Source organism: Dermacentor albipictus, chromosome 9 (assembly GCF_038994185.2).
Source record: "Dermacentor albipictus isolate Rhodes 1998 colony chromosome 9, USDA_Dalb.pri_finalv2, whole genome shotgun sequence".
NCBI lineage: Eukaryota > Metazoa > Arthropoda > Arachnida > Ixodida > Ixodidae > Dermacentor > Dermacentor albipictus.
This window is the reverse complement of record NC_091829.1, coordinates 40,081,050-40,107,381: the sequence shown is the minus strand read 5'-3', so window position 1 is coordinate 40,107,381 and position 26,332 is coordinate 40,081,050. Positions and strand designations below refer to the sequence as shown.

Here is a 26,332-nt window from a genome sequence, read left to right as displayed (position 1 = left end):
GCAAATTGCAGCGCGAGGGCAAATTAACCTACAACTCAAAGCACAGGGACGCTGAATATGGCAGATATGTTTTGCCGAATCCCGCAAAGTTGGGTTTCATGCAACTGCGCTGGCGTTTCTAGAAGTTCTCACAAATCTGCCATATTTTATTTTTCTCTTTTTGTCTAGTGTCCGTTTTAAGCTATGTTGCAACTCGAAAAAGGAGTCGGCTCGCGGTTGGCACGCGAGGGTCCTGTAGATACGCCAAAAACATGGTGGGCGGGTTACCTTTTTTTTCGAGGGATTCTTCCGTCTCGAACGTCATCGTAAAGCCATGCTTCTTGTCGAATGTAAATCAGGTGACGTGATTTGCCGTGTACTGGAAGTTTTCGGTATATCCAAAGCTGCTGTTGCCGCAAACCTGAAAATGGCCGTAATAGAGAGACAATTAAGGAAGGGCGAGCTTATTGAACGTTTTCTTCGACGCCCACTATAGTACAGCATAGCAGTGCAGCAGTATGATAAGTACAACCTGTGCTTATCACGAGTTGCAAGCTCTGCAAATCTGAAATTTGACTGTTGTTCTGTTAAGGCGCCCCGGAGATAAACACGCAAGGTCGTCAAATGACGCGGCGAGACTCGGGTAGCGAGACAGAGGGATGGCCACTTGCACCCACCACCATTAATTTCGGCGGGCCAACTACGAATCGGAAACGAGCATGATTGCAAGACTATATAACCCACCCTAGCCTTGTCACAAGTTAACCATACAAGGTTTGCAAACTGTGAACAAATGTCGCTGGTGTAATTCATTACGTCGTTTATGTATCCAAGCGCCAATACGCCCTGAGCAGCAAGACTTTTCACGTACCCTACTGTGGCTGAGTCCAAGTACAGCCTCCCGAATTATTTTTTGGGGAATCAGTGTTATTTTACACGCGGATGTCAGTAAAAGTAATGGGGGAGAAGTGGATCCCTATCTTGCATTGCACAGAGTGCAATTACCACCACCCGTTCGTAGAAACGCGGTTTGAGTCGATAGGCCGAGGCAGATGGGGCTGATTGTGTGTGTAGATGCGTGTGCTGCCGCTACGACTAGAGTGCCTAAAGCAGGAACGTTACGAGCTAGCGAATCAGGTTGGAAAGCTAGCACACTAACTCAAGTGTGAACAGAAGCACCGGAAGGGGTAGCATAGAAACTAGCCAAACCGGAAAACTTGTTGAGGACTGTCATTCCCCTAAAGAACGGCGGTCACTTCCGTGCGAGCACAGCGAACATGGGCTCGCTTCGAAGCAGGCTTAGGGTAGGAAAGGAAAACCACCGCGACGAAAGGCCATGACAGACACGTCAGTAATGCTCCCTAATGTCTACCACTGAGGGGGCGGCTTGGGTAGCCGATAAAGCGAAGGAATATGCTGCGTCATGAACTGAGGGAGGGCATCATCGCTTGAGGTACAGCTCTCGAGATCGAGGAGGAGGAGGAGAAATAAACATTTTATTTAAATAGTGGAATAACATTCGTGCGGGCGGAATCCCTATTCCAGGGCCACACTGGCTCTAGCGGCTCGTTCGGCTTGGTCCAAGCAGCCCTCCCAGGTCCTGGCTGGCAAGTCAAACCTCCCACGACCTTTCAATATCGTTGCGTGCGACGAGGGGCGAGTTACCCTCTGCTGGTCTTCGTTTGGAATGCTAACTGATGTGTTTGAGGGTTGGTGTTTCGCCACACCAAGAACAGCAGTCATCGTATTGGGGCGGCTGTATTTTGCTAAGAGTGTGTATTGTGAGGTACCTGTTTGTGTGCAGCCGTCTCTAGCTCCTGGATTGCAAGCCTGTCAGTTAAGGTTGGGGCGGCGCCATTGTCTGTCTGGCGCGTCTTTGTAAATCCAAAAATTAGTCCTCGAGCCGGGCTGTCCACCCGCCGTTCGTTTCCCTGTACACCTTCGTGAGCGGTACACCATGTGATGACGTGGTCTTCTCGAAGGTTGATTGGACATTCCGAGGGAGGACGCCCCTGAGAAACAGTTTGCAAGCTTTTTGGGAATCCGGGAAAATATGTGCAGATTACCTCTTGCCCTCTGCCGCTCGTATGGCTAGTGCTATGGCTGTCACCTTGCCACGGTCGTGCTCTTGGTGCGGGTCGTAGCCTACGTGATCGCTTGTTGCCTTCTAATGACGACCGCAGTAAATGCTCCCTGCCTCCAGGGGTAGGGACTTGCGTCTGTGTAGCATGTGTTTAGGTCGCTGCGTAACCGTTCGAGTGCAGCCGCTCTCGCTCGTCTGCGGCCGGCATTAACCATGGGGTGCATGTTCTTGGGTATTGGCTCTACGTGTATGCGTTCCCTCTATTTTCTGGGTATTTGTTGCGTCTCCTCCCTGCAGAATTAGGGTGCCAAAGGGTAGTGCAGCCTTTGTAGTAAAGGTCTACCTCGGTTTATCCAGTTGAGCCTCTCTCTCTGCGAGATCAAGGCTGCCGCGGCTTGTTCATCGGTAAATACCCAAGCTCTGCAGATGCTCAGTGCCAGTGCAGTTGGGGAGGCCAAATGCACTTTGTAGGCCGTGCGTATGAGTCTGCTCCTCTTCACATCCGCTTTAAGGCTGGTATGGCAGAGCGTACGTAATACGGCTAATGATGAAGGCTTGTACCAGTCTCCTGGTGTCGCCCTCTCTCATGCCGTCCTTACTGCGGGCGATTCTCCTTATGAGTCTCGCTACGCTCCTGGTCGTGTGTTTGAGTCTGTCTAGCATTGAGAATACGCTACCTGTCTCCTGAATTAGCATTCCTAGCATCTTAAGCTCCTGCACTTGTTTGACCTGGCTTCCGCTGTGGTTGTTCCGCACTTGTTTGACCTGACCCGCCGTGGTTGCTCAGTGGCTATGGTGTTAGGCTGCTGAGCACGAGGTCGCGGGATCGAATCCTGGCCACGGCGGCCGCATTTCGGTGGGGGCAAAATGCGAAAACATCCGTGTACTTAGATTTAGGTGCACGTTAAAGAACCCCAGGTGGTCAAAATTTCCGGAGTCCCCCACTACGGCGTGCCTCATAATCAGAAAGTTGTTTTGGCACGTAAAACCCCATATATTATTATTATTAGGTATTAGAATGACCTCAGCCTTTTTCCATTCAGGTGGTATGGTCCCTCTTATTTTTCAAGCCGTATCGTTGAAGAGCTGCGTTATGTTCTTCAAAGCTTACGTGCCCAGGTTCCTGATCATGGGATTTGTAACACAATCAGGTCCGGGTGTGCAGTGTTCCTCTTGAAAGCCTGTGCTGCAGCTTATACTTCTGCGAGCGATATCGATTCGTCAAGGGCGAGGTTAGCCGGTCCCGTGTAACTTGGTGTGTGGTGGTTGGGGCCACCGTTTCTCCCACGTACGTGCTTTGGAGCTTCTGCAGCAGCTCCGCTTCTGAGCCTGCGTAGTTGTAAAAAAGTGTCTTGAAAGAGCCCCTTCTCCGCATATGTAATTGCGTGGCATGCACAGACACGGTTTAACACGTGAAATGAACGATTGGGCACAGAATAATTTTCCCCGAAAAATTGAAAATGTACTGAGAATGACCTCTGTGCGGCCAAAAAAAAAGTGCCTTGAAAGAGCCCTTTCTCCGCATATCTAATTGCGTGGCATGCACAGACACCGTTTAACACGTTAAATGAACGATTGGGCACAGAATAATTTTCTCCGAAAAATTGAAAAATGTACTGAGAATGACCTCTGTGCGACCAAAAAAAAAGTGTCTTGAAAGAGCTCCTTCTCGGCATATCTAATTGCGTGGCATGCACAGGCACCATTTAAAACGTTAAATGAACGATTGGGCACAGAATCATTTTTCCCGAAAAATTGAAAAATGTACTGAGAATGACCTCTGTGCGACCAAAAAAAAAGTGTCTTGAAAGAGTCCGTTCTCCGCATATCTAATTGCGAGGCACGCACAGACACCGTTTAACACGTTCAATGAACGATTGGGCACAGAATAATTTTTCCCGAAAAATTTAAAATTGTGCTCAGAATAACCTCTGTTCGACCAAAAAAAAAAGTGTCTTGACAGAGCTCCATCTTCGCATATCTAATTGCGTGGCATGCACAGACACCGTTTACACGTTAAATGAATGATTGCGCGCAGAATAACTTTTCCCGAAAAATTGAATAATGTACTGAGAATGACCTCTATTCGACCAAAAAAAAGTGTCTTGAAAGAGCCCCTTCTCCGCATATCTATTTGCGTGGCATGCACAGACACCGGTTAACACGTTAAATGGACGATTGGGACCAGAATCATTTTTCCCGAAACACGCCGCCGTGCTAAACGGGAAAGTTGGCAAAAATACAACAGTAGCATCAATTTATATACAGACGAACGGAAAACCTGGAATAGGGTCAGCAAAAGAAAAGGCCGCGAAACTCATCCTCTGCCTTTAGTAAACACACAAGGAGAGACTACTGAGGACCAAGCCGATTCTCTAGGGGCACATTTTCAGTACATTTCTAGTTCATCCCATTACTCAGATACATTCCAAAGATATCAGCGATAAGCGGAACGACAGCCTCTGGATCTAAAATGAAATAAAAATGAACCTTACAACCGCACTGCCTGGAAGCAAACAGTCAGAATTCCTCTTCTCAAAGAGGGTAAGGATCCGACTTGCGCCAGCAGCTACAGGCCTACAGCCCTGACAAGCTGCCTATGCAAACTCTTTGAGAAAATGGTAAACAGACGCCTAATTCATTATCTTGAAAGCAGCAAAATACTAGACCCCCTGCAATGTCGTTTCAGGAAGGGTAGATCTACAACAGATCACCTTGTCCGCATGGAGGCGAATATCCGAGATGCCTTCTTGCACAGGCAGTTTTTATTAGCGGTATTTTTTAGATGTGGAGAAGGCTTACGACACAATTTGGCGTTTTGGAATTCTTCGTTATCTGGCTGCTATTGATGTCAAGGCAACCTGTTGAACGTGATTAAAAGCTGCCTTTCCAATTGTACGTTCCGTCTCAGGGTAGGTAATATGTTATCTCGTCCATTTACGCAGGAAACAAGTGTGCCACAAGGTGATGTGCTAAGCTGCACCCTATTCATCGTAAAAATGAATTCCCTGTGTAGGGTTATAGCACGAACGATGTTTTATTCAGTGTATGTGGATGACGTATAGATAGGGTCTAAATCATTCAATATTTCTATCTGTGAACGACATGTAGAGCGTAGCCTAAACAAAATGTCTAAGTGGGCTGACGAGAATGGATTTAAGTTAAACCCCGAAAAAGCACATGCGTTCTATTCTGGAAACAGACAGGTATACTACCTAACCTTGCTATCTATATTAATGGACAGCGGATATCTGTCAACCACGAACATGAATTTTAATGAATCATCTTAGAATCAAAACTAACACTTGCCCCTCACTTTAGGTATCTGAGAGCGAAATCTCTGAAGACAATGAATTTACTGAAGCTCTTGTCCCGCGCATATCGGGGAAGTGAGAGGAGATGCCTTTTGAGCCTTTACAAAAGCCTTATACGGCCTGGCCTCGACTATGGAGCTATAGTATATAGCTCAGTTGCACCTAGTGCTTTGAAGATGCTGGATCCCATTCACCACTTAGGTATACGCCTGGCTACAGGCCCTTTTAGGACAAGTCCCGTGAAAAGCCTGTATGTAGAGTGTAATGATTGGTCATTACATCTCCAAAGGACATATTCAAGCTGTACCTATGCTCTCAAGGTTAAATCAGACGTGCAGAATCCATGTAACTCCTCTATTCGTGACGTGGCTACTTCCAGGCTATTTCGTAACCGCACAGCTATTAGGGCTCCATTGAACCTTCGTTTGATAACACTGGCAGAAGAAACAGGTGTCTTAGTCCCAGAGAATGTCCTAATGGCACCCACTCGCATTCCCCTAACGTTGGAATGTCAGACCTTTGAATGCGACATTTTTTTTCTCGTAGAAATATCTAAGCGGGCGTTAAAAGCACATATAGAATTCCATTTTCGTGAACATCAGGAGAAGTACTCCTTTTCAGAATGCTATACAAATGCTTGCAAGTTCCCTACTTGACTTTCCTACGCAGCTCTGGGACCCTCATTTTCAGTATCCGGGGCACTAAATCGACACACAAGAATGTTTACATTGGAAGCCTACGCTATACTCTCGATTATTCAAATATAACACTTACAAACCTTGCTAGGGCTGTTGTGTTTACCGATTCATGAAGTGTAGTCAAAGCCCTACTTAGACCATAAAAATATAAGAACGCTATTCTAAGTGAGCTGTACATTCTTTTGTGCTCCCTATATATGTGCAATCAAGTGATTGTTATATGCTGGGTACCTGTTCAAAAAGTTACAAGAGGCAACGAAGCTGCTGACGAAAGCGCTACGTCAGTAAATTTTAGCGACAAAGATGGAAATATCCCCATCCCTGCTACAGACCCAAAGCCTTTTCTACGCCGCAAATTGAGGAATCATTGGCAAAGCGAGTGGGATACACAAACAATGAATAACCTTCACATTGTAAAGCCAAAACTGGCGAACCGGATAAGTGGGAAAATAGCACGGTACAAGGAAGTGCTTCTTTGCCGATTAAGGATAGGCCCCACATACAGTACTCACTCTTATCTCTTGACTGGGGGCGATCCTCCAATATGTAGTAAGTGCAGCAATAGTCTGACAGTGCTCCATGTTCTTATTCAGTGCCCTGCAATAGAAACAGAGAGGAAAAAGTATTTCCCTTCAGCATATCTCGAAAATATACATCTTCATCCCGCATTTTTTCTTAGCGATGAACCGTTTTTTTTTAATTTGCAAATAGTTTTCAATTTCTTAAGCGAAACCGACACCCTGAAAATCATTTGGCCACGTAACTTTTAGCACATGACTAACAGCCCTGCATTTAAGGGCTTTCTTGAAACTCGGGTGTCACTGCTATGTTTTATTGCATCATGTTTTAATGAAAGCCCATTGGCATAGCCCACATCACTACCTAGTGAGCGTCATTATTTTAGCAGTAAATATTCTACGCCACTCACAGCGACAGATTTTAGGCCCGTTTACAGCCATGTCACATCTACCATGAGGAATTCATTGTGCACGCCATCCACAATACACCGTTAGCATTACCACTTCTCATGGCGCTCTTTGGCCAAACCTGGCCCTTGCGCCATAAAACACCACACATCATCATCATCAGATCCAACGAGTTTGGATATATATATGTACAGCGAAGCTTTCTGTGAATGCATAGAAAGTCGAAACACGAGTACACGCACGCACGCGCGCACGCACACACACACATACAAGCACGGGTGCGCACAAATTATGCCAAGCCTTTTGTTCATGAGAGTGGCTTGTTGGGCTAGTTGGTACATGGTTATGCTAGGAGAATGCTAGCAAACTTTAGAGTAGGAAAAAATCGAGAGGCAGACATAGACAAAGAGACAGGAAGGTGGCTGGACTAACAACTGAACTTTATTCATGAAAACGACGTCCCCCAAGTCCGTACTGAACATGCGCAGGCACAACAAAACAAAAACACGTTCAACACCTTATCTATACACGTCTACAGTTATCAAGAAATAAAAGCTCTTTCTTGGTTAGGAACACAGATGGGGCGCTTACACACTTCTCGGGGCCAAGTTTATAGATGCGATAGGCTTCAATCAGTTCTCTTTCTTGCTGAGTCTTCGCCTTCGCCAAGATTGAAACGTCATTGAAGATAGGATCACAACCGCACTCCTTACAATGCAGCGGAAGATTACCTCCTGCGCCTGTGGGTATTAGATTTGCATGCTCACGCATGCGATCATTGACACAGTGACCGGTTTGTCCTATATAATCTCTACCACATGTCAAAGGTATACTGTACACTACACATGTGTCGCACGTGCGGTGCTTCACAACATGCTTGGTATTGCACGTACTCTTTCGCGAACTGTGCTGTGAGACCCTACTGCAAAGTTTTGCAAGCTTCCAAGGCGCAGAACAAACCGAACTGACGTCGTTTCTTGCCGCAATTTTTTCAATCGATGAGAAATGCCATGTACATACGGCATGACCACCAAGTTCTTCTTTATTTTGTCTCGCACTTCGCGATCCTCCCTGTTTTTCTTTTTCAAACGCTTGTACACAGATTCAGCCACTGCAGTGATGAAAGTCTTTGGGTAGCCTGCCGCTAACAGTCTCCTTTCTTGCTGGGCGGCACTGTCTTGCATTAGATGCGTACAACTCTTTTCCACCGCATTCGACAAGCACAAAGAGGCTATGCCACGCTTTACCAGTTTCGAGTGAGCGGATTGGTACGGTAGCAACGTCTTTTTAGTTCTTGGACTATAAGCCCAGCAAATGTGACCTTGAGGGTGCAAGGTTAGAGTCAAATCGAAAAACTTGATGGAATTTTCTTGTGGTGCCTCGTGGGGGAAACTAAGATGGCGAGAGCAATGCTGAAAAACTAATAAAATACTGCAAATGATATCAGGGAGACAATCACTTCGTCTGATATTTAAGAGAACCAGGAAATCGTCGACATACCTGAACACCCGGGCAACACGGTAATCGGTAATGGCGTCTGACAAAGACTTGTCGAATTTCGCTAAGAAAATACCACACATTATCGGCGCAACACTTGACCCTATACAGATACCATTCTTCTGTAAAAACATCTTGCCATCGAATTTAACAAAAGTTGCCGACAAATAAAAAAGCAACAGTTCCATAAAACTCTCAGCCGAGAGGCCGCAACTACCTTGAAAAGAAGTCTCTCCTTGGCATTCGATAGCTTCCCGCACTGCCACAAAAAGTTCTTCATGTGGAATAGAATAATACAGCTCTTCGATGTCCACAGAAAATGCCGTGTTCGCTGTTAGCACTCCCGATCTCAAAGCGTCGATCACTACCCTTGAACTGTCAATGCCGAATGGGTCCTCAGTGGCAAGGGCATTCAAGGAACGTTGCAAGAACCTTCCAACAGGCTTCTGCCATGAGCCTTCTTCTGTCACTATGGTTCTCATAGGGTAGTCAGGCTTGTGCGTTTTTACAGTGAAAAATGCGGAAAGTACATCACCCTTGCTCTTCTTAACAGTCTTTTCTAACAACTCCAGGTTAAGCCTTTTTAGCAGCTCTAAGGCACTTTTCACTTTTTCTGGTTTTACGCACACAGCCTTGAAGTTTTTGCTCAAAGCTTCTTTGGCTTTCTTAGTAAACGAAGTATTCGGGAGGACAACAAACCCACCTTCCTTATCGGACTGCAGAAGTCCAAGGTCATTGTCCACGCAGAAACGTACGACAGGCCGCATGAGCTTTTCCGTGGGACCACGGGAAGGTCCTGAATGCTGGAGTTGTTCGATACCCTCTGATATGCACCTTTCCTTCTCCTCGGAAGGCGCTTTTCGTGATATCTCCCGGACAGTGGCTAGAAGCTGGTTGAAGCTGGTTGAACGCTGTTCGAAATCAGTGCGCTGCCGCCTAGATGCCCCTATCTAATCATTCCAGCTACCTGATTCAAGCGCAGGTAGCGCGCGTTTCATGTATCCAATATCAACTCGTTAACTGCAAATGTTCATTTCTCATGTACTGTAAGCTTGTTCACTTACTCCCTTATAATTAGGGTGTAAATTTAAAAACTGGGGTTTCCAAGGGTGTTTTTTCTTGAACACCCTTTTCCGTTATAAAAGGGTGTTTCAAGGGTGTTTACAAGGGTGAAAGGATAAGTACGCCCGCATTACACCCATAAGGGTGTGAAAATTTTTAGCGTGTACTGGAATACCGTCTTGAGTGCGACACCAGGTGGGAGACGCAAGCGCGACGAGCTTTTCGGGGGAGATCTGATGACGCTTAACGGCCCATAGCAAACGCGGATTATGAGAAACGTCGCTGTGGGGTGCTGCAGATTAATTTAAGACTATCTGGAGGTTCTTCGAAGTGTACCCAAAGCGCAATACGCGATCTTTCGGACTAAAACGCAGCCTTCACGACTGGGGATCGCCCCGGGACATAGCGATCACGAATGCAGGGCTATAGCCACTGTGCCGCCGTAGCTGGTAGGTTTTTAATAGGCAAGTTCACTGCGAGATTAATGTTCACGCGCACGCTAGGGCGCGCCTGCGTGTATCAGAATTCTCTTGAGTGTTATCGATAGTTCCGTATTCTAATCACCAAAGCTTTTTGCAATCGGATCGTGTGCGCGACGCGATTCGTGTAGCACTTTCTGGAAATCACGAAAGGGCCAGCGATTACTCTTTAACCTTCGACCAGTCACGTATAAAAGCAGCTGGCTTGACCCGGCGAGCAGATTTTCGTTGTGCTTGATTGTTACTTGTTTTGCGACGCTTCCGTCCGTCTGCAACGTGCCGCACGAGACAGATTGTCCACGCCAGCCAATAAACCACGAAATGAAAACACGTGTGCAGCTGCGTTAAAATTTTGCATTAGGGATTATCGTTATCGTCGGTGAATTTCTTTTTTATTCCGCCGCTTCTTCATCGATCTTTTCCGCTGAAAACACATTTTCCTTTATTCAAACGAGCGCCTTGACAGGAAGTTGGATATCATCTGCAGTGATTCTTCAGACTTGTCCATGGGAACCATGTGGCCGGCACCCTGAAGTGATGAAGCAGTAGTTCAGGAAACAAAGGCAACACTGCAGTTCCATCCGATATTTGCAAGTGTCAACTGAATTCTTTGATCACCGAGTCAAGAACGATATCCCTGTGCTTCCATTATATGCTCTTAGTAACACGAGTATAACTGAATTCCAAGTAGCCTGTGAGAAAGTTCCCTGCCCATTGTTTGAAGGACGCTTAAGCTTCGCCTTTAAGAGTGGAATGCGATAGCATTCAAAGATGTCTGACTGCTTCTCACGCTTCCCGGCAACTGCAGCATATGTAACCGTAACGTTTACCCGGAAACGCTGGCGGCGAACGCCATGCACGAAGGCTAGCTTTCTGGTAGGAACGCGGCCTCTTGCGTAAGCCTGTTCGCAAAGGTCGCGCACAGCCACGCCGAAAAGATATTACATCATCTTCAGGCTTCCGTTATTGATTTTAACTTCTAATATTTCAGTCTGAGAAGATTTAATATAAAAGACATGCGCTGTCGGTGTTTTGTTTCGTGACAATTGTTTGTGGGCTGTCATTCTCAAAATACCGAGGAATAACTTTGTGAATAATGTGAGACAACGTGTGAGCAATTTTAGTGATATAATGTTGTGGCAACATAACCCACATACACCGCATGTCATATAGCAAGGCGTGGTGTATACATATGCCTAGGTATATACGGAAATGTTTGCTCACGGACAGCTACGCCGACACCGCATTTTCTGCGACACGGAGCCCTTAGCGCTATCGCGTTAAGAAATGTGAAACATTACTATTTATTATGGACTTGTAAATCGTCTCGGACAAATGGCGCTTGCATAAATGCGCGAAACACCTCATAACATCTCGTTTACTAGAATATCAAAGATTGCCAGAAGTTTTACATGACCTCCGGCAGCAGGTTTACACGAGGCTCAAAAGATTCTGGTGTACACAAAAAGCCAACTTCACTCAATGAAGAATAATATGTCATCCTAGAAACTACAGCTCGAACATTTTGGTGCCTCCCCCACCTCCCACCCTTTCTTCTCAAAAGCTAAAATACAACGAAACAGAAAAGTAGGACACAACTCCCCCTTTGGCATGCCAAGGTAAAAAAGCACAAAGGGAGAATTTCACTGCGTTTGTTTAGTGGTTTTGCTAAGCCATATCGAAATGAAAAGTCAATTCGGTCTAAAAATTGCAAACGCCAGGAAGCACCAGGTCTCAATATGGTATAAAGCATAAGGTGTTTAAATTTAAACACTTTAACAGACACGGGACTACCGAGAGAGCGGAGACTGCGAACCTGGATTTCTACCTCCCTTTCACAGAGCGCTAAGCCTCCGCAAAACATTTCCTCGCATTTATTTTTTATTTCCAAGCTTAAACAGGCTCTAAAATTAGCGGTGGATTATTGGGGCCGTGGAGTGTCAAAGTTTCCCTTCTAAAGGACGTTGTCGCTTTCGTAGAACTTAGATCATCTGTCTGCCCAAGTACGTATTTCCTCAGTACAAGAAAGTGTAGAATCGTCAATATCGAAAAGAGCTGTAATGGGACATTTAACTAGTTCATAATGCTAAAGTATGCTTTCAAATCTTTATTTTCGTTAATTTTGCGGTAACAGCTTGATTAAGAAAACAGAAAGAAAGCGCTCAACCATGGTACGTATATTGGGACGATTATTTTCGGCTGCTTAGTGGCTATGGTGTTAGACTGCTGAGCACGAGGTCGCGGGATCGAATCCCGGCCATGGTGGCCGCATTTCGATGGGGGCGAAATGCGAAAACACCCGTGTACTTAGATTTAGGTGCACGTTAAAGAACCCTAGGTGGTCGAAATTTCCGGAGTCCTCCACTACGGCGTGCCTCATAATCAGAAAGTGGTTTTGGCACGTGAAACCCCATAATTTAAAAAAAAAATTAAAAAAACACTGTCCCCTCGGCGATAGTATCACCGTCAGGTGTACGCTGATCGGCTCGTTGTGAACGTTCAGATGACGCAGTACTCAACCAGCCAATCAGGCTCATCCGATTCTGCTAGTACAGCCACTCCGCGTGCGCCAATGGCGAAGGCGACGTGGCCAAGGCGATAGTATCGCTGAAATTGATCGTCGCAGAATACGTTCCGTCTTCCTTTATGATCCCAGTGCCTATAAATGTGTGTGACGTCACCAATTTAAAAGTATTTTCCTACATTTCTTCGTTGTGGAGCCTTGAAGTTAGCGAAATCTTTCAAGTTAAGCCTTTGGCTCTTTCACAATACAATGAAATCAATTTTTTTCGGTAAAATGTTAGTAGGTCCGAACCGATGCAGCCGAACTTCGCGACATGACGCCGGGTCCATGCGAAAACTTCAAGATGGCAGCGTCACTGGTCTTTGAGTCTTTCCTACGTAAACAAGCCTTCTCTTACGATAACTGTCTCTTTTCTGGTATTGTAGGGGCATAATTTACTAATACAGGTCGTCTTCGTTTGCTCTTTTGTGCCTTTCTGAGGCAGAACTGCCTATTATCCTCACCATGTTGCCACGCATTGTGTAGCTGCCTGCGCCTGCGTTTATCACCCTGTCTCACAAGACATCGTCCGCGTTTTCGTGAAGCCTGAGTGCTAGGAATATTAGCGATAGCGGAATTCCTTAACTGCTTCTTGTTCGGCTGTGTTCTACCAAACACTGCTGCGAATGACGGCTTTTGCTTGGGCGCTCAAGCCTCGCAAAGTATTACCTGACCCGATCGACACAATTCCCAACACGTGTCAATTACTGCACCAGTAAAATACACTGCAAAAAAAATTACCTTCACGGTGACGAAAGTGATGTCCTTGGCGAAGGTCTGCACGAAGCCAGCGATAAACGATCCAGCGTGCCACATCTTGTATTGAGATGTGGGCTGCCAAAGAAAAGAATGAGACGCACAAGGCAAAATTCCACATAAATAAACGAAACTAATGCTTCAACGCTTTATAATGCGAAGGTTGCGAAGGTAATGCTTATCGACTGAAACGCGATACTCCTACAGCATGGTGACCTGTACTTCGTCCCAGGTGGGCGCTGGGGACAGGGAGCTGATGCATATTTTGGGACATGTGAAAAGAGAAAGTCGCTTCGATGCACGTTGACGGCATTCGGTCCACTTAGCCATCTCCCAGCAAACAACGGTAGCGCCAAAAAAACGAAGCGGCCGGCATACTGTGAGAAATTTTCAAATTCGTAACTCTCCACCAAAAAGAGATCAAATTTCTGTTAGGTGCGTCAGTCAGAGCACCTAAAGCGGACAAATTTGATATATGAGCATACAGCGTTCGTGAAAGTGTTTCAACGTGCATGAGAGTTTTGCGAAGAGCCCACTCAGACATTGGTCGTTTTCGTTTTAGATACGTCATGAGGTACAGTGTACGTAATAGTGATATCGTTTTTTATTCCGGAATTAGTTTTATTCTTCATACTTGAGGTCTTCTTATACAATTTTTTAATTTCAAACATTTTTGGTTAAAAACGTTTACGGCATGAATAACAAGCTCGCCATTCTACAGTCGCTGTTTACTAACAGTTTACTTTAAGTGCAACAGATCTCGTCAAATTTGGTGCAGTGTTTGCAGATAAAAAAAAAACAAGTTCTCTCCGTTCCCATGTATTCCGATGGGAGATCCCATCCTAAAGCTTCCTCTTAAGAGCGTTTGAAGATTAGACTACTGTTACAGGATGCAAGGAAAGGGTGGAGGGGAAGAGGAGGGGGAGGATGAGTTTTAAGAAGGATAGGCGAAGAATTCACTCCTGTCTTCGCTTCCACAGAGCTGTTCAGGAGTATCGTACAAGATTCGTAGGCTGCTTTAGAAATTGCCACGCTATCCGACTAAAAGTTTGAGAGGAAAGTTTAAAAAATGCAATTTGTTGCATTTTTTTACGTAGACCGTCAACTCTTTTTATGAGCAGTATGTTGAACAACAAACATTCGTATGCTGCCTGAAGGCGCCAAACATGCCGCATTTGAGACGCTCGCTATGAAATGAAGGACGATAAGGGGAACGAAGAGACCCCTAAGAACATACGAACCCACCACCTTCGCATTACGTAAGTTCACGTGACCCATCGCAGATGTCCACTGTGGCGTTGCCTGTGCGCAGTAACAGTATAAAAGGGACATTATGTCCACAAGGCGGAAATTTTCACCTCACAAACTACTCCTGGTACACGTAGCAAAAAAAAAAAGACTTTTTTCACTTCTTTCTTCTTTTTGTGGAGAAAACATTACCTCGTATCCCAAGCTGCGTACGAACCAGTCGCCTCCGAGAAACGGGCACGCCATGTCCACGTCACCGTGATAAATAAGGCCTCTGAGACGCCCAGATTCGGCCAGTTGTTGCACCACTTCCCGCACAGTCACATGCTGCTGGGTGTAGTTTAGGGTTGCACTGTAATGAAGCATGAAACAAGGGGTTGTTCCGAGAACATATGCATATGCGCTTGCTATAAGCACACATTTATTCTCAAACTTAAAGCTCACGCTGTGCCAAGAAAAAACAACAAACATTTTAAAACAAGAAATGAGAGGAACCATGTAGTACTGATGGAGCAGTTCATTTCATTTTTTATTGCTTGTGATGGCTCCATGGCAAATGGCGTACATTTTTCGCGCAAAATTGCAGGCCCAATTAATGGCATAGCGGCCCCGTCCAGATGAAGCCAACGTGATGAACCTACAGTTGCTGAAGCTTATGTTCGTCACTAGTCAGTGCTCAGGTGTACACTGTATGGTGCAGTACCGAATCAATAATTTAGCCCTTGGTCGGCAACAATAATACATTCATATCGGTAGATCTTGTAATACCTAATCGCGCGGCTGTTACTCTTTCATAGGGTCTTTAAGGACATTGGGCTCAGGCGCATCCTGTTTGCCACACCTTTACGTACTTCATCGCGTGTTATCTATCACTGATGCCCAAGTGTCAAGCTGGCATTTCAAAATCATGCGTTCGCTGCCTCGTTACGAAAACCACAGCTAAATTATAGCATGTCGATTTCAAAGTTCGCAGTCCGCAACCTGTATATTTACTTGTTACCCTCTATAGGATATAATGAATGTGCAGTAACATTCTTCTCTGTGTAAGCTGCAAATGCATTGGAGGTTTTGCGAATGCATAAATACAATACTGTTAACAAAGGAGCCAATAGCAACAGTATGCAAACATTTTTGGAAAGTTACATCTGTACTATACCATTGCAACATACAATTCTAACTCAAATTTAACTCTCATATGCTTGAACTGCGCTTTATGGAGACCAATTTCACTGTATTGTAGAAACAAAACAGTTTTTGTAAACATATGCCTGTTGTCCTATGGAATTCAGGGCCGGCGCTCCAGTCCCAAAATGAGTATATTCTTCGCATTATGGTCAAATCGTTTTGTATAACATATGTTAGGACCTGTTTAAAAACGTTAAAAGCGTGGAAGCGAATGTAGTACATTTCCTTCTAAACGACATTCATCCTTGCAGAAGCTTCGTTGAATTTCCTTGAATATTGTTTATCGGACTTGTCTCCTCAGATTTTGCGTTTCGCTTCTTGAGTATGCCACGTGACACAGTGACAGTGCTGGCGCCCCCGCCCTCTACGTGACTGCGAACCCTTAAAATGGACTCACCTGCACGGCAGCCACATATGGGGAGACTGTTCAACGTGCAAAGCTTCGATGACGTCGCGTCTATTGTAGTACAGCAGCAAGTTGTCCTGGTTGTAGCAATTCGGAGTCTCGGACAGGCTCTAGAAAACACCGACGGACCACAGTCACGTGAGTACGGCACCGCATTTGCGAAACGAAAGCGGAATTGTTAAACGTGGTACTCACACTGGCTGGTTCATGACTGGAGTAATAGCGAAAATGGAGTTAAGAGGAAGCTTTACCTCGGACGCATCTCCGATTTCCGTGTTCAATTACTCGTGAAATGAAGAAATACATTTATCATCATCATACATCAAACAACCGTTGGAATTATCCGAGTAAAACTTGCTCGAACCGAGAGAAAAAATCTTAAATGCTGGCAACTCCGAAAGCAGAATAATTATTTAAGATATATCGTATTATACAAAAATTGCCGGAATTCCGCGAGTTAAAAAACTTGAAAAACGAAGTTCAGAAATACGTAATTATTCTCCAAAAACGCTTAGCTCAATTTTCTAAAGTGCATAGCGGACAACTTGATGTACGATTGTTCAGGTTACATGAAATTATTACAACATTTACGAGAGTTTTCCACAAGTAATTCTCCCAAATAAGTGCTATATATTACAGAGCAGTGTATAACATACCATTTATGTCCAAGCTATTATTCTTAGGTGCAGTTTCCAGAATTTTGGTCCAATTCTTTATTGCTCAATTACAGAGCATCAAACTTGATACTTGATCCTTTCGCGATGTTGCAATTTTCGAGAGGTTTTTTTTTTCGGAAAAAAGCACGACATAAATTGATAATCTACTTCTTTCAGTTATTAAATTTTCACTTGTTCTTTTACATGCCACAAACCTAATCAAAATTGGTTTAGTGGTTGCCAAAAACTATTTCTCCGTTTCCATGTTTTTAGATCGTATCTCCCGAGCTAATACTGCCTCTAAAGGACAGCCTGTGAGATGCGACAAATATCAGCACTGACTAACAGACAAATGTGCATTTCTTCACGCAGTAAATACTATTGAAAGTAACATGCTACATTGTAGGCTGCAATGATAGTCAGTTCTTACCGTTAGTGTTTGTCACTGTCTTTACCTCCTATAAGAAGCTCCGGATTGGGGTTTAGTGTCAAAGCATCTCTATCTATCTATCTATCTATCTATCTATCTATCTATCTATCTATCTATCTATCTATCTATCTATCTATCTATCTATCTATCTATCTATCTATCTATCTATCTATCTATCGCTCTCTCTCTCTCTCGGTATGACTGCTTTCGACTGCATCGCAATTATGACATTGCGTCGGTCTTCTTAACCTAATTTATTGCGCCTAATCTTTCCCCGTGTTTTGTTGTAGCATTATGCTCTTAAGATGGAGATTTAGAGCGAATTCAGGTCTAACTTCATTATTCCGATACATGTGGAGCACAGAAATGACCAAATCAGAGAACCACGCTCAATTTGAACAATGTTTCTCACATTTGAGAACTAAAACTAAATCATACCGACTGCAAGTAGCAGAATCTTGATTTAGGCCTAAACTTCCTTACAAAGACTGCCGTAAATATGTAAGGAATAAAAAAAATGTAGGCACGAAGTTAACAAATGCATAACTAACTCCAAGCCAAATAAAGACGCGCAGCTGTGTAAACTGCACTTGTCAGAGTATATCAAGCAAACAGATGTGATATATGAATTGACAGTTGCCGTGAAGTGTTTAGTACAGTTACGAGGGTCCTGCAAAAATCTTTCTAAAAAACAAGTGGTATATGTCAGAGCGGTGTTTAATACAATAATTCTTGTGCACTTTAGATGTATCATTGGGTGCAGTTTACAGGAATTATGAGGTACTTTCTTATTGCGCACTTACACAGTAGGGAAGTAGACGCAAAAGCTTCTGTTAATCTTGCAAGCTGTCATAACTTATTTAATTCCAATTCAAACTCTTTCAAATTCAAATTCCTTATTTATCCATGAAAACACAATAAAATTGTGTCCAATACTCTTTGGACCCGTAGCCGTAGGCTAGTTATAGGTCCAAATTTCAAAATGCGTGAAGCATAAATTGACATTCCACTTCCTACAGTTACAATATGTTTAACTTTTTTTTTCATTAGAATTCAACAAACCGCCAAAATTTGGTTCAATGCAAGCCGAGAAACACGTTTTCCCCATTCACGCGTATTTAGACAGGAGATTGCGAGCTAAAGCGTATGGTGGCATGTTCCTAAGCCCACAATCGTGGTATGTTCATGAGGGATGTTCACGTGGCATGTTCATGTTCAATTCAAAATGACGGCATGTTCAGATGCACGCGGCTCTCACCGAGGTTCGCAGGCCAAGCATCTTGTTCAGGAGCTCCTTCGTTGCGTACTGACTCGTCATCTCCGGGTGACGCCTCGACAGAAGCTCCCCCGGTTGGTTGACGATGTCGCAGGGGACGTACAAGTTGTACACGTTCAAGCCACTCTTGAGAACGATTTCGTACGCGACGCTCACCTAAGAAATCAAAATTAACGTTGTAGCGAGCACGACGAAGAAGCGCACAGCAAGGAAAAGAACAAGCGCAACACCAACAGAACCTGAAATAAGCTGCCTTATAAACGCGCTTCTTTGCGAATCCTTCCCTCAAATGCTGAAATTTAAAGGTCAAACTAAGACGGAGACCGTGGGTAGCGAGCGCTTGCTTGTCATCTTTGACTTTTTTTATCCAGGTAAGCACACAATGTTTCGCGTCTAAGCGTTACATATCCTCCTGCACGTATCCGCGCGTTTACGCGCGGATACGTGCACCTCATGCGACGCACCGAGTCTCCACACTGTGAGGTGTGCAATGTGACTGAGTCTATAAGTCATGCGTTTTGCGACTGCACTAAGTACGTGGAAGAGCGTGATAGGTTGGTCAAGGACCTTACGCGTTTCGACAGCGCACCGTTGTCGGAGGACGTAATTTTAGGCCCTTGGCCAGATTCTCAGTCGAGTTTCAAGGCCATCAAGGCATTACTGAACTTTTAAAAAATAACGGGCTTGGATTGCAGACTTTGAGCATTGCAAATTGCATGCCATATGTTCTATATCTTCCTTGTACCGCCATCGTCACCCATCATGCACCTCTTTCTTCCCTCTTTCTTTCTCTCTTCCCCTTCCCCCATTGCCAAGTAGCTGGTTAGAGGATTATACCTCAGGCCAACCTCCGGCATTTCGTATCATTAAACTTCTTTCTCTCTCTGTTGACAAAAGCTGAAGTTGCATCTGCATGTAGCAATCTTTCCAATTATGCGTGACGCTAATTTGTTTTTCTATTGCTAGACGCGTGGTTACAACGTATTGCGTCCTCGAAATTTCTTTTTGTCGTACAGATCTCAAAGCGCACCGGCACACTGACAAAATGTCACAGAAAAGCAGACCCCTTTAACCTTCGGTCTCTGTGCCAGTGCGCGGCATGATGTGTTCAACATAAACTTCTACCAACTAACCCGACTCGCCGTCTTGAAAGAAAAAATTTTCCAGGGGTACGCAATGCGCTGGATGTACCACACCATTTTTTTTCAGAAACGCACCGTCCCTTTTCAGCGGTACTACGTTAGCGCGTATGCAGGGGAAGAAAAAAAAGGGGGGGGGGGGGGTAGAAAACACGATATCTCAGCAATCTGCTTGCCTACATCTTCTTAAACCGAAAGACAGGATCTGCGAAATAAAGTTGGATCCTGCGCGGTGGCGCCATGGCTATAGCGGTCAGTTGCTTGGTGCCACGTCGAGTGTTCGCCTCCAAGCCACGGCGGACGCACTTCAAGGAAGGCGAAATGTATAAACACATGTATACATTGATTTTGGGAGGCACGTTGAAGAATACGAGGCGGTCAAAATTATTCCAGAGCGCTCGTCCACTACAGCGTCTCTGGCATTCCCCGTGTCGCTTTGGAACCTTAAAAGCCACCACTCAAATCAGTGCAAAGTTGGCGAGGTGTGATTGCCGGCTAAGACTAGGCGCCATTTCGGCATGAAGTGCACGACAAATATGCCCAGATATCTGCTAATATCACGCATTTATTTGCAGGTTCTTGAATTTTAATCTTACTGGCGTTGTTCTTCTTCCTATCAGACGGGACGTCATTTACAAAACTATTTCTCTGGGTACTGCGTTTCAGTGGTGCCAATAAATAACATACAAAGAAGCATCTCCTTCAATATGCTGGCGCTGAAATATGATTCACCGTCGATAAGCAAACATCACAACTTGCTAAGGAGTAGAGATATACCGGATTAACGCAGGCAGGATCATGGGTGTTCCAGGCGAAGTCACATGTCTCCTTCGAGACTAAGCCATTGCAGCAATTTGATGTCACCTCGTTCCAGAGGCTGCAAAAAAAGAGAAATGTATCGCGCTTTGCATTTGGGAAAACCAAATGACAATGCCCGCGAATGATGGGCTTAAGCTCTATCCAGTGTTGTCGGAATATTTTTTAGTCGCATCGTTTAATCGCGTCGCTCTTCGCAGTACTGATTGGTCCATGCTATAAGGAAGCAGTGTATTGAGGCTCGCGCGAACAACACCAGCCGCTCCTATGCACAAGATTTGCTCCACTCGGTCTACCTTATTAATAGTGCGGCATTCTTTGCCTACTTCAGCCGTTCTAAGCCTATCTATCTATCTATCTATCTATCTATCTATCTATCTATCTATCTATCTATCTATCTATCTATCTATCTATCTATCTATCTATCTATCTATCTATCTATCTATCTATCTATCTTGTCTCTTACGCCGACACAGTGACAAAAGTTGTCTACCAGCTTGAATCGCTAGGTACGTGCTTGTGATTGCGACGTTGTCGTGACCATTCCATCGTCATCATTCCAGCTTCGTCATCCGAATCTCGGGACGCCATAGTCGTCACGCCTTTTACACCGACCCAGTGGCCCAAGTTGTCTATTCGCTCGCGCTTAGGATATGTGCTTGTGGTAGTTGCATCGTCATCATTCCAGCTTTGTCGTCCAAGTTGCGTCATCATGCCATCGTCCCCACGTCATCTTTATCACTCCATCACCGTCATACAATCGCCATGCATTCGTTATCACATCGCCGTCGTTACTCCAGCTTCGTCATCCGACTCTTGTCATCCCATCGTGGTCAAGCCATCGTCGTCGTCCAGGCTTCGTCATGCCATGTCGTCGTACACTCGTCGTCGTGTTATACTCACACCACACACTTACTCATGCCACAGTCATCGTGTCCTTGTCATCCATTCGTGGTCATTCCGTTGTTGTGACGCCATTGTGGTCGTTCCGTTTTCGTCATTCCCAACTTCATCATTTGAGTTTCATGATTCTATCGTCGTCCCACCTTCGATCGTCCCACCATGATTCTATCATTGTCATCATACCACCTTCGACATTCCGTCGACGCGAATCCTTGTTTGTCGTTCTATCGTAATTAATCCGTCGTCATTCCGTCATACCATCGTCAATATCTTGCCGTCGTCGTCCCTCCAGCTTCGTCACGCCGCCGTAACCACGTCATCGTCGTCATACAGGCTTCGTGGTACAGTTGTAACGCCAGTGTCGCAATAGGCTCGTCGTCATCGCATGGCCTTGACAGTGTTGTCATGCCATCATTGCCATTGAAGCTTCGTCACCCGTTTGTCGTCACGCCTTCGTCATTACGCCATCTTCGTCATGCCCTCGTCTGTAATATCACCTTTGTCGTTCCATCGACGTCATTTCGTCGCCACTGCGTCGACATCCTGCATTCGCCGTCATCGTGCTCGACCTTGGCAAGCGAGCGCCCCAGCAAAGTGGGACGACGCCGGAATATGTCGCATTTAGCCGAAGCAACGGAACGTTCTGAATAACAGCTACGCACGTTAAGTAACCATGACTTCAGAAATACGACTTGCCGCTGGATAGTTCAAATGCTAATCGCACTAATGCCGAGTCATCGTGACACGAGTTCTGCCATAATTACTCACCTGCGGCCTTCTAAACGTCGCAACAAAATTTGTATACGTCCATCACTCGAGCGTACTTAGTGAAAGCGCAAGGCCCGAAACGTTAGGACCCATGTACATCGGTTTCGCAAACGTAAAACAATAATAAAAAAACGTGCATTTTGTGAGCACACTGAAACCTGGGAAAGCAAGCATTGCTTTATCATGGTCACAGAGCCTACTCGTCATACAGCCAATTTCGGCGCTCCCGTGTAGCTTTTAAATCATGAAGAGCATTATAGAAGGCTATCTCTGAAGCAATTTTTCTAACTTCGAAGTCGCTAAAATGTCAGTAGATCTTTCACGTCGCTAAAAAAGTCGTCGGTCGGTGAATTTTAAAAAATACTGCCACTAAACCGAGAATAAAGTGGCTAAATCTAGCGGCAAAATTGATAAAATGGCAGCACTGGCTCCATCAGCCTGCTTCGCGAAGGAAGAACGAGAGTAACCAACGCTTACTCGTCACCGAAGAGGCCGTGGTAGTAGCCGAAAAAGAGGATCGCCTGGCCGTGGAGCTCGAAATCAACCGCTCCGTTTCCGATGGCGTAACCCTTGGCAAATCAAAAGCGTGAGTAAATTTGCGAGCAAATTTGAATAGCCGCACTGTAAGTTCTGAAGCAGGTCTTTCATTTGCAGATATATACAGCGCATGCGCAAGCACATCTCAGAATGTCACGGAGTCCAAGACGCACAGTATGAAGAGCTGAAGAAACATATGCGGCAGAACTCTCATCATACTATGCATACCAGGGCCGGTTTACGCCCACTTTACAGGTCCTTTTGATCAGTTTCGCATTAACCATTGTGATTCCAATCGAGAAATATTCACATTCTATCCCGCGATTACGTCTTCAGTCATATCAAGGGCAAGAGAATTTGTCAAAATCTTCGCTCTTTCGGATTTCTGACATTTATTGCAGCTCTAGTTGAAGCTCTATTTCACAGCAACCTCTCAGTGGCGGATATCCCTTAGGTATATGCTAGTTTCAGAATTTATAAGCAGACAAGACCTCACAACTGCTCAGCTTCAATTTCGGAATCGCAACCTGTTACCCATAACGAGTAAGATTGTAACTCGTGAACTTGTTTAGTTAGCAACAGATGCATTGAGATTTCTAATGCAGACAGCTTTACTCTTTCAGAAATGCGCACTGAAAGGTGGAGCAGCTATGTCTGTCACAGTTTTTTTTTTCTTTTTTTCGTTCGAACTTAAACAGAGATGCTGTATGGCTCAAGTCCGACGTATATGATTGTAGATTAAACCACATACCTTCAAGTTTATTCCGAGTGGATTCGAGAGGAGAAGGCGTTGTGTTAGGAGAGGAACGAAGACACCGGCGTAGCTCTCACCCGTCACGTAAAACTCATTCTTCCTGAACTCCGGGAACTTGGAAAAGAAATCCAGTATTGCCTGGTAGCTGTCTTCGGTGGCCTTGTAGTCGTCACTACTGTTGTTCCCGCTGGGGTCGTACGAGTAACCGACACCTGCCGGCGCCTCGAGGAATATCACGTTTGCAATCTACACAGAGAAAAGAATAGCAAACACCACAAGATCAGCAGTTGTCGCGATTTAAATGACAAATGAGCCCCAGCGGAACTTGGTTGCGTATGAGTCATCGCTGCCTCTTCATAATGAAATTGTACGAGATGTAATACAACCACCGCTAAAGCAAGTTAAGCTAGTCAGGTTTATGAACGATGACGTTTAGTAATTTATAGAAGGAAGTATGGCACGTGACCACGTTTGCGGATCAGCGATATAAAATTAAGTGCTCGGTTTACATGGGTAGCGAATGGTCACTGCTCCATCGAGACGAGACTCGAAGAGCGCCTTTAGGAAAATTAACGCGAGGCTGTGTAACGCGTTAATTAACAAAGCAAGTTGTACTAGCCTTGTTCCAGCTGAATGGGTTTATGGTTAGGTTCACGCCGAGAGGATCAATGCGGAACGGGCCCAACTCCATGGCAACACCAACGAGCGAGCTACAGCCGGGTCCTCCATTCATCCACAGCAGCACGGGGTCGTCAGACGGAGACCGCTGGCTTTCCATAAACCTTCGTATGCAGAAACAAGAACAGGGACAACGGCTTGTACATTATTTCGCAATAATGCAGCACTGGAAAGAAAAATATGACAGAATCCCTAAGGCGCGAGGCTATGCTCGAGACAAGGACACTACGATGCAGAAGGACACGCCCCTGAACGACACGTGTTTGTGAACGATCATGCTCCTGATTGGCCTACGCATGCTATGGCTTTACGTTATCGTAAATCGGAGTCAAAATCTACCTCCCTATATAGTGAATAGGAAGTGCTAAGGCATGATGCAGACACTATTTCTGAGCGAGTATGCCTTCAGTATTTATATTTTTATGCGATGACATTGCTAATCATTGAAACATTACACTCATAATTCCAGAGTTGTCTGTCCTTTACACACGCGCAAGTACACGCAAACACACACATACACCTGTGGGCAATTACGGAAATAGTCATTCATTGTCTGCTGCATTCCTATGTAGTCAGTTACGCAATGTACTTACTACGGTGCCCGACTTTACTTTCTACAGGTATCGACGATAATTTATACGCCTGCACAGAACGCAACCCCTACGCAGAAAGACAATTTTCGTCAGCCTAAAATCCGCCTCGAAATACTCCGCTGTAGTAATCCCGCTGACATACAACGGTGGCAAAGCCTGAAAGCGATCCAATGTAACAGTAAAAGCCAGAACTTCTGCAGGTGGTCTAACAGCACTCTCGATATACAACACATGTCATTCTCGCGTTTCTTTTGTTCTTGTTTTTCTTTCATCTTATTTGTCGACACACCTATCATGTACGCTATAGACCCTTCTAGGAAACCTGTGCCCTGTTTGACTGAAAAACTGCAGCAATAAAATTGGCCATCACAGTGCCTCAATGCTAATTCTACTCTAAGCATTGGTAACGCACCAGCAGTTCTGTATGAAACGAAAAACAGGCAGAAGCTCGACATCCTGTTTCCATTTCTTTGTGTTTGTTTATTTGTTTATTTCCATGTGCATGGAAGCTTAGGTCTTCTTAAGTCGTACCAGAGGATGCGAGGGCAACTTGTATATCAATGCCTTTCCAAAGTAAAAGTATTGTACATTCAGAAAAAAAAACTGACATTGGTTTGCATATTGAATCGTCGAAAAAAGAAAAGATTCTCAATGATCGAGTGAGGCATGAAAAAAAGCAGCACAGGACTTCTATACGCCATGTGTCTCAAACGCAAAATGCTTGTCGCAATTAATGTGAGTCTTAAGCACCTGGAAAGCACTTTGCCCGTAATCGTACACGTTCCGCCAGCGTCGCGATCATGTCAACTACCACCACGTTGGATGTACAGTGGCGCCACCTATAGCCCGTGAAAGTATCGGTTTATTTTAGTTTCAGTATATTTCTTTCATAAGCGATATACGGGATCACATAAGTGTACAGAAGGAGGTCCCAGAGCATGTAGCTGAAAGGTGACCTTCTGTCACGACATATATACATTTGTGCAAATATATGGCATAAAAGAGCAACGTAGTAGTCAGTAAGTGGAATACTATTCCAGATTTTCCGGACACGTACCAATTAGCGCCCCAAGCGGTCCCGGCACGATGCTAGGGCGTTTTCAATGGAACGAGCGGGTTTTTCGCGAATAACAAAAGCTGCAGGCCGATTATTGAGAAAGGCAAGTGACAAACGTGTTCTGGAAGACAATCAACACGAGCGAAATGCAGTGATCACTCTATGGCACGTAAGAATTTTGTTCCCACAGCGGTTAAAGTTTTAGCAATGGAAGCCTATGGAAACGACGAAAATTTGTGCTCGATTTTTGAGGCAAGAACGATGACTGTAATAAAACTATCCCGTCTATCGTAATACGCAATGCAGCGTATGTAGTCTGGAGACTCAGCTTTCGATTGATGTCTATCTCGACTCTCCACACATGGCGTAAGACTGTTCCCGAAAGCGAATTTTGTAACACTGTCCTGAAAATTCACGTGGTATCTATAAAAACATAAGCGTACCATTTGGCGAAGCCTCGGTAACCGTGGCCGATGTCCTTTTTGAGCATCCGTTGGAGGCTCAAAAAGGACATCGGCCATGGTTACCG

General features: G+C 44.9%; 1 protein-coding gene across 1 annotated transcript in view; it reads right to left on the bottom strand.

The window, feature by feature from the left end:
• Positions 1-10,455: 10,455 nt before the first annotated feature.
• Positions 10,456-26,332, bottom strand: part of LOC135916491 (lysosomal protective protein-like) — a 31,778-nt gene continuing 15,901 nt past the window's right edge. The window contains exons 3-11 of the mRNA XM_065449880.2: positions 24,095-24,257; positions 23,473-23,721; positions 22,662-22,753; positions 20,475-20,574; positions 18,541-18,714; positions 16,188-16,306; positions 14,798-14,957; positions 13,343-13,435; positions 10,456-10,567 (exon numbers count right to left, since the gene is read on the bottom strand). Coding sequence (XP_065305952.1) covers positions 10,481-10,567; positions 13,343-13,435; positions 14,798-14,957; positions 16,188-16,306; positions 18,541-18,714; positions 20,475-20,574; positions 22,662-22,753; positions 23,473-23,721; positions 24,095-24,257 — 1,237 coding nt within the window. The 3' untranslated portion in view covers positions 10,456-10,480. The remainder of the gene's footprint in view (positions 10,568-13,342; positions 13,436-14,797; positions 14,958-16,187; positions 16,307-18,540; positions 18,715-20,474; positions 20,575-22,661; positions 22,754-23,472; positions 23,722-24,094; positions 24,258-26,332) is intronic.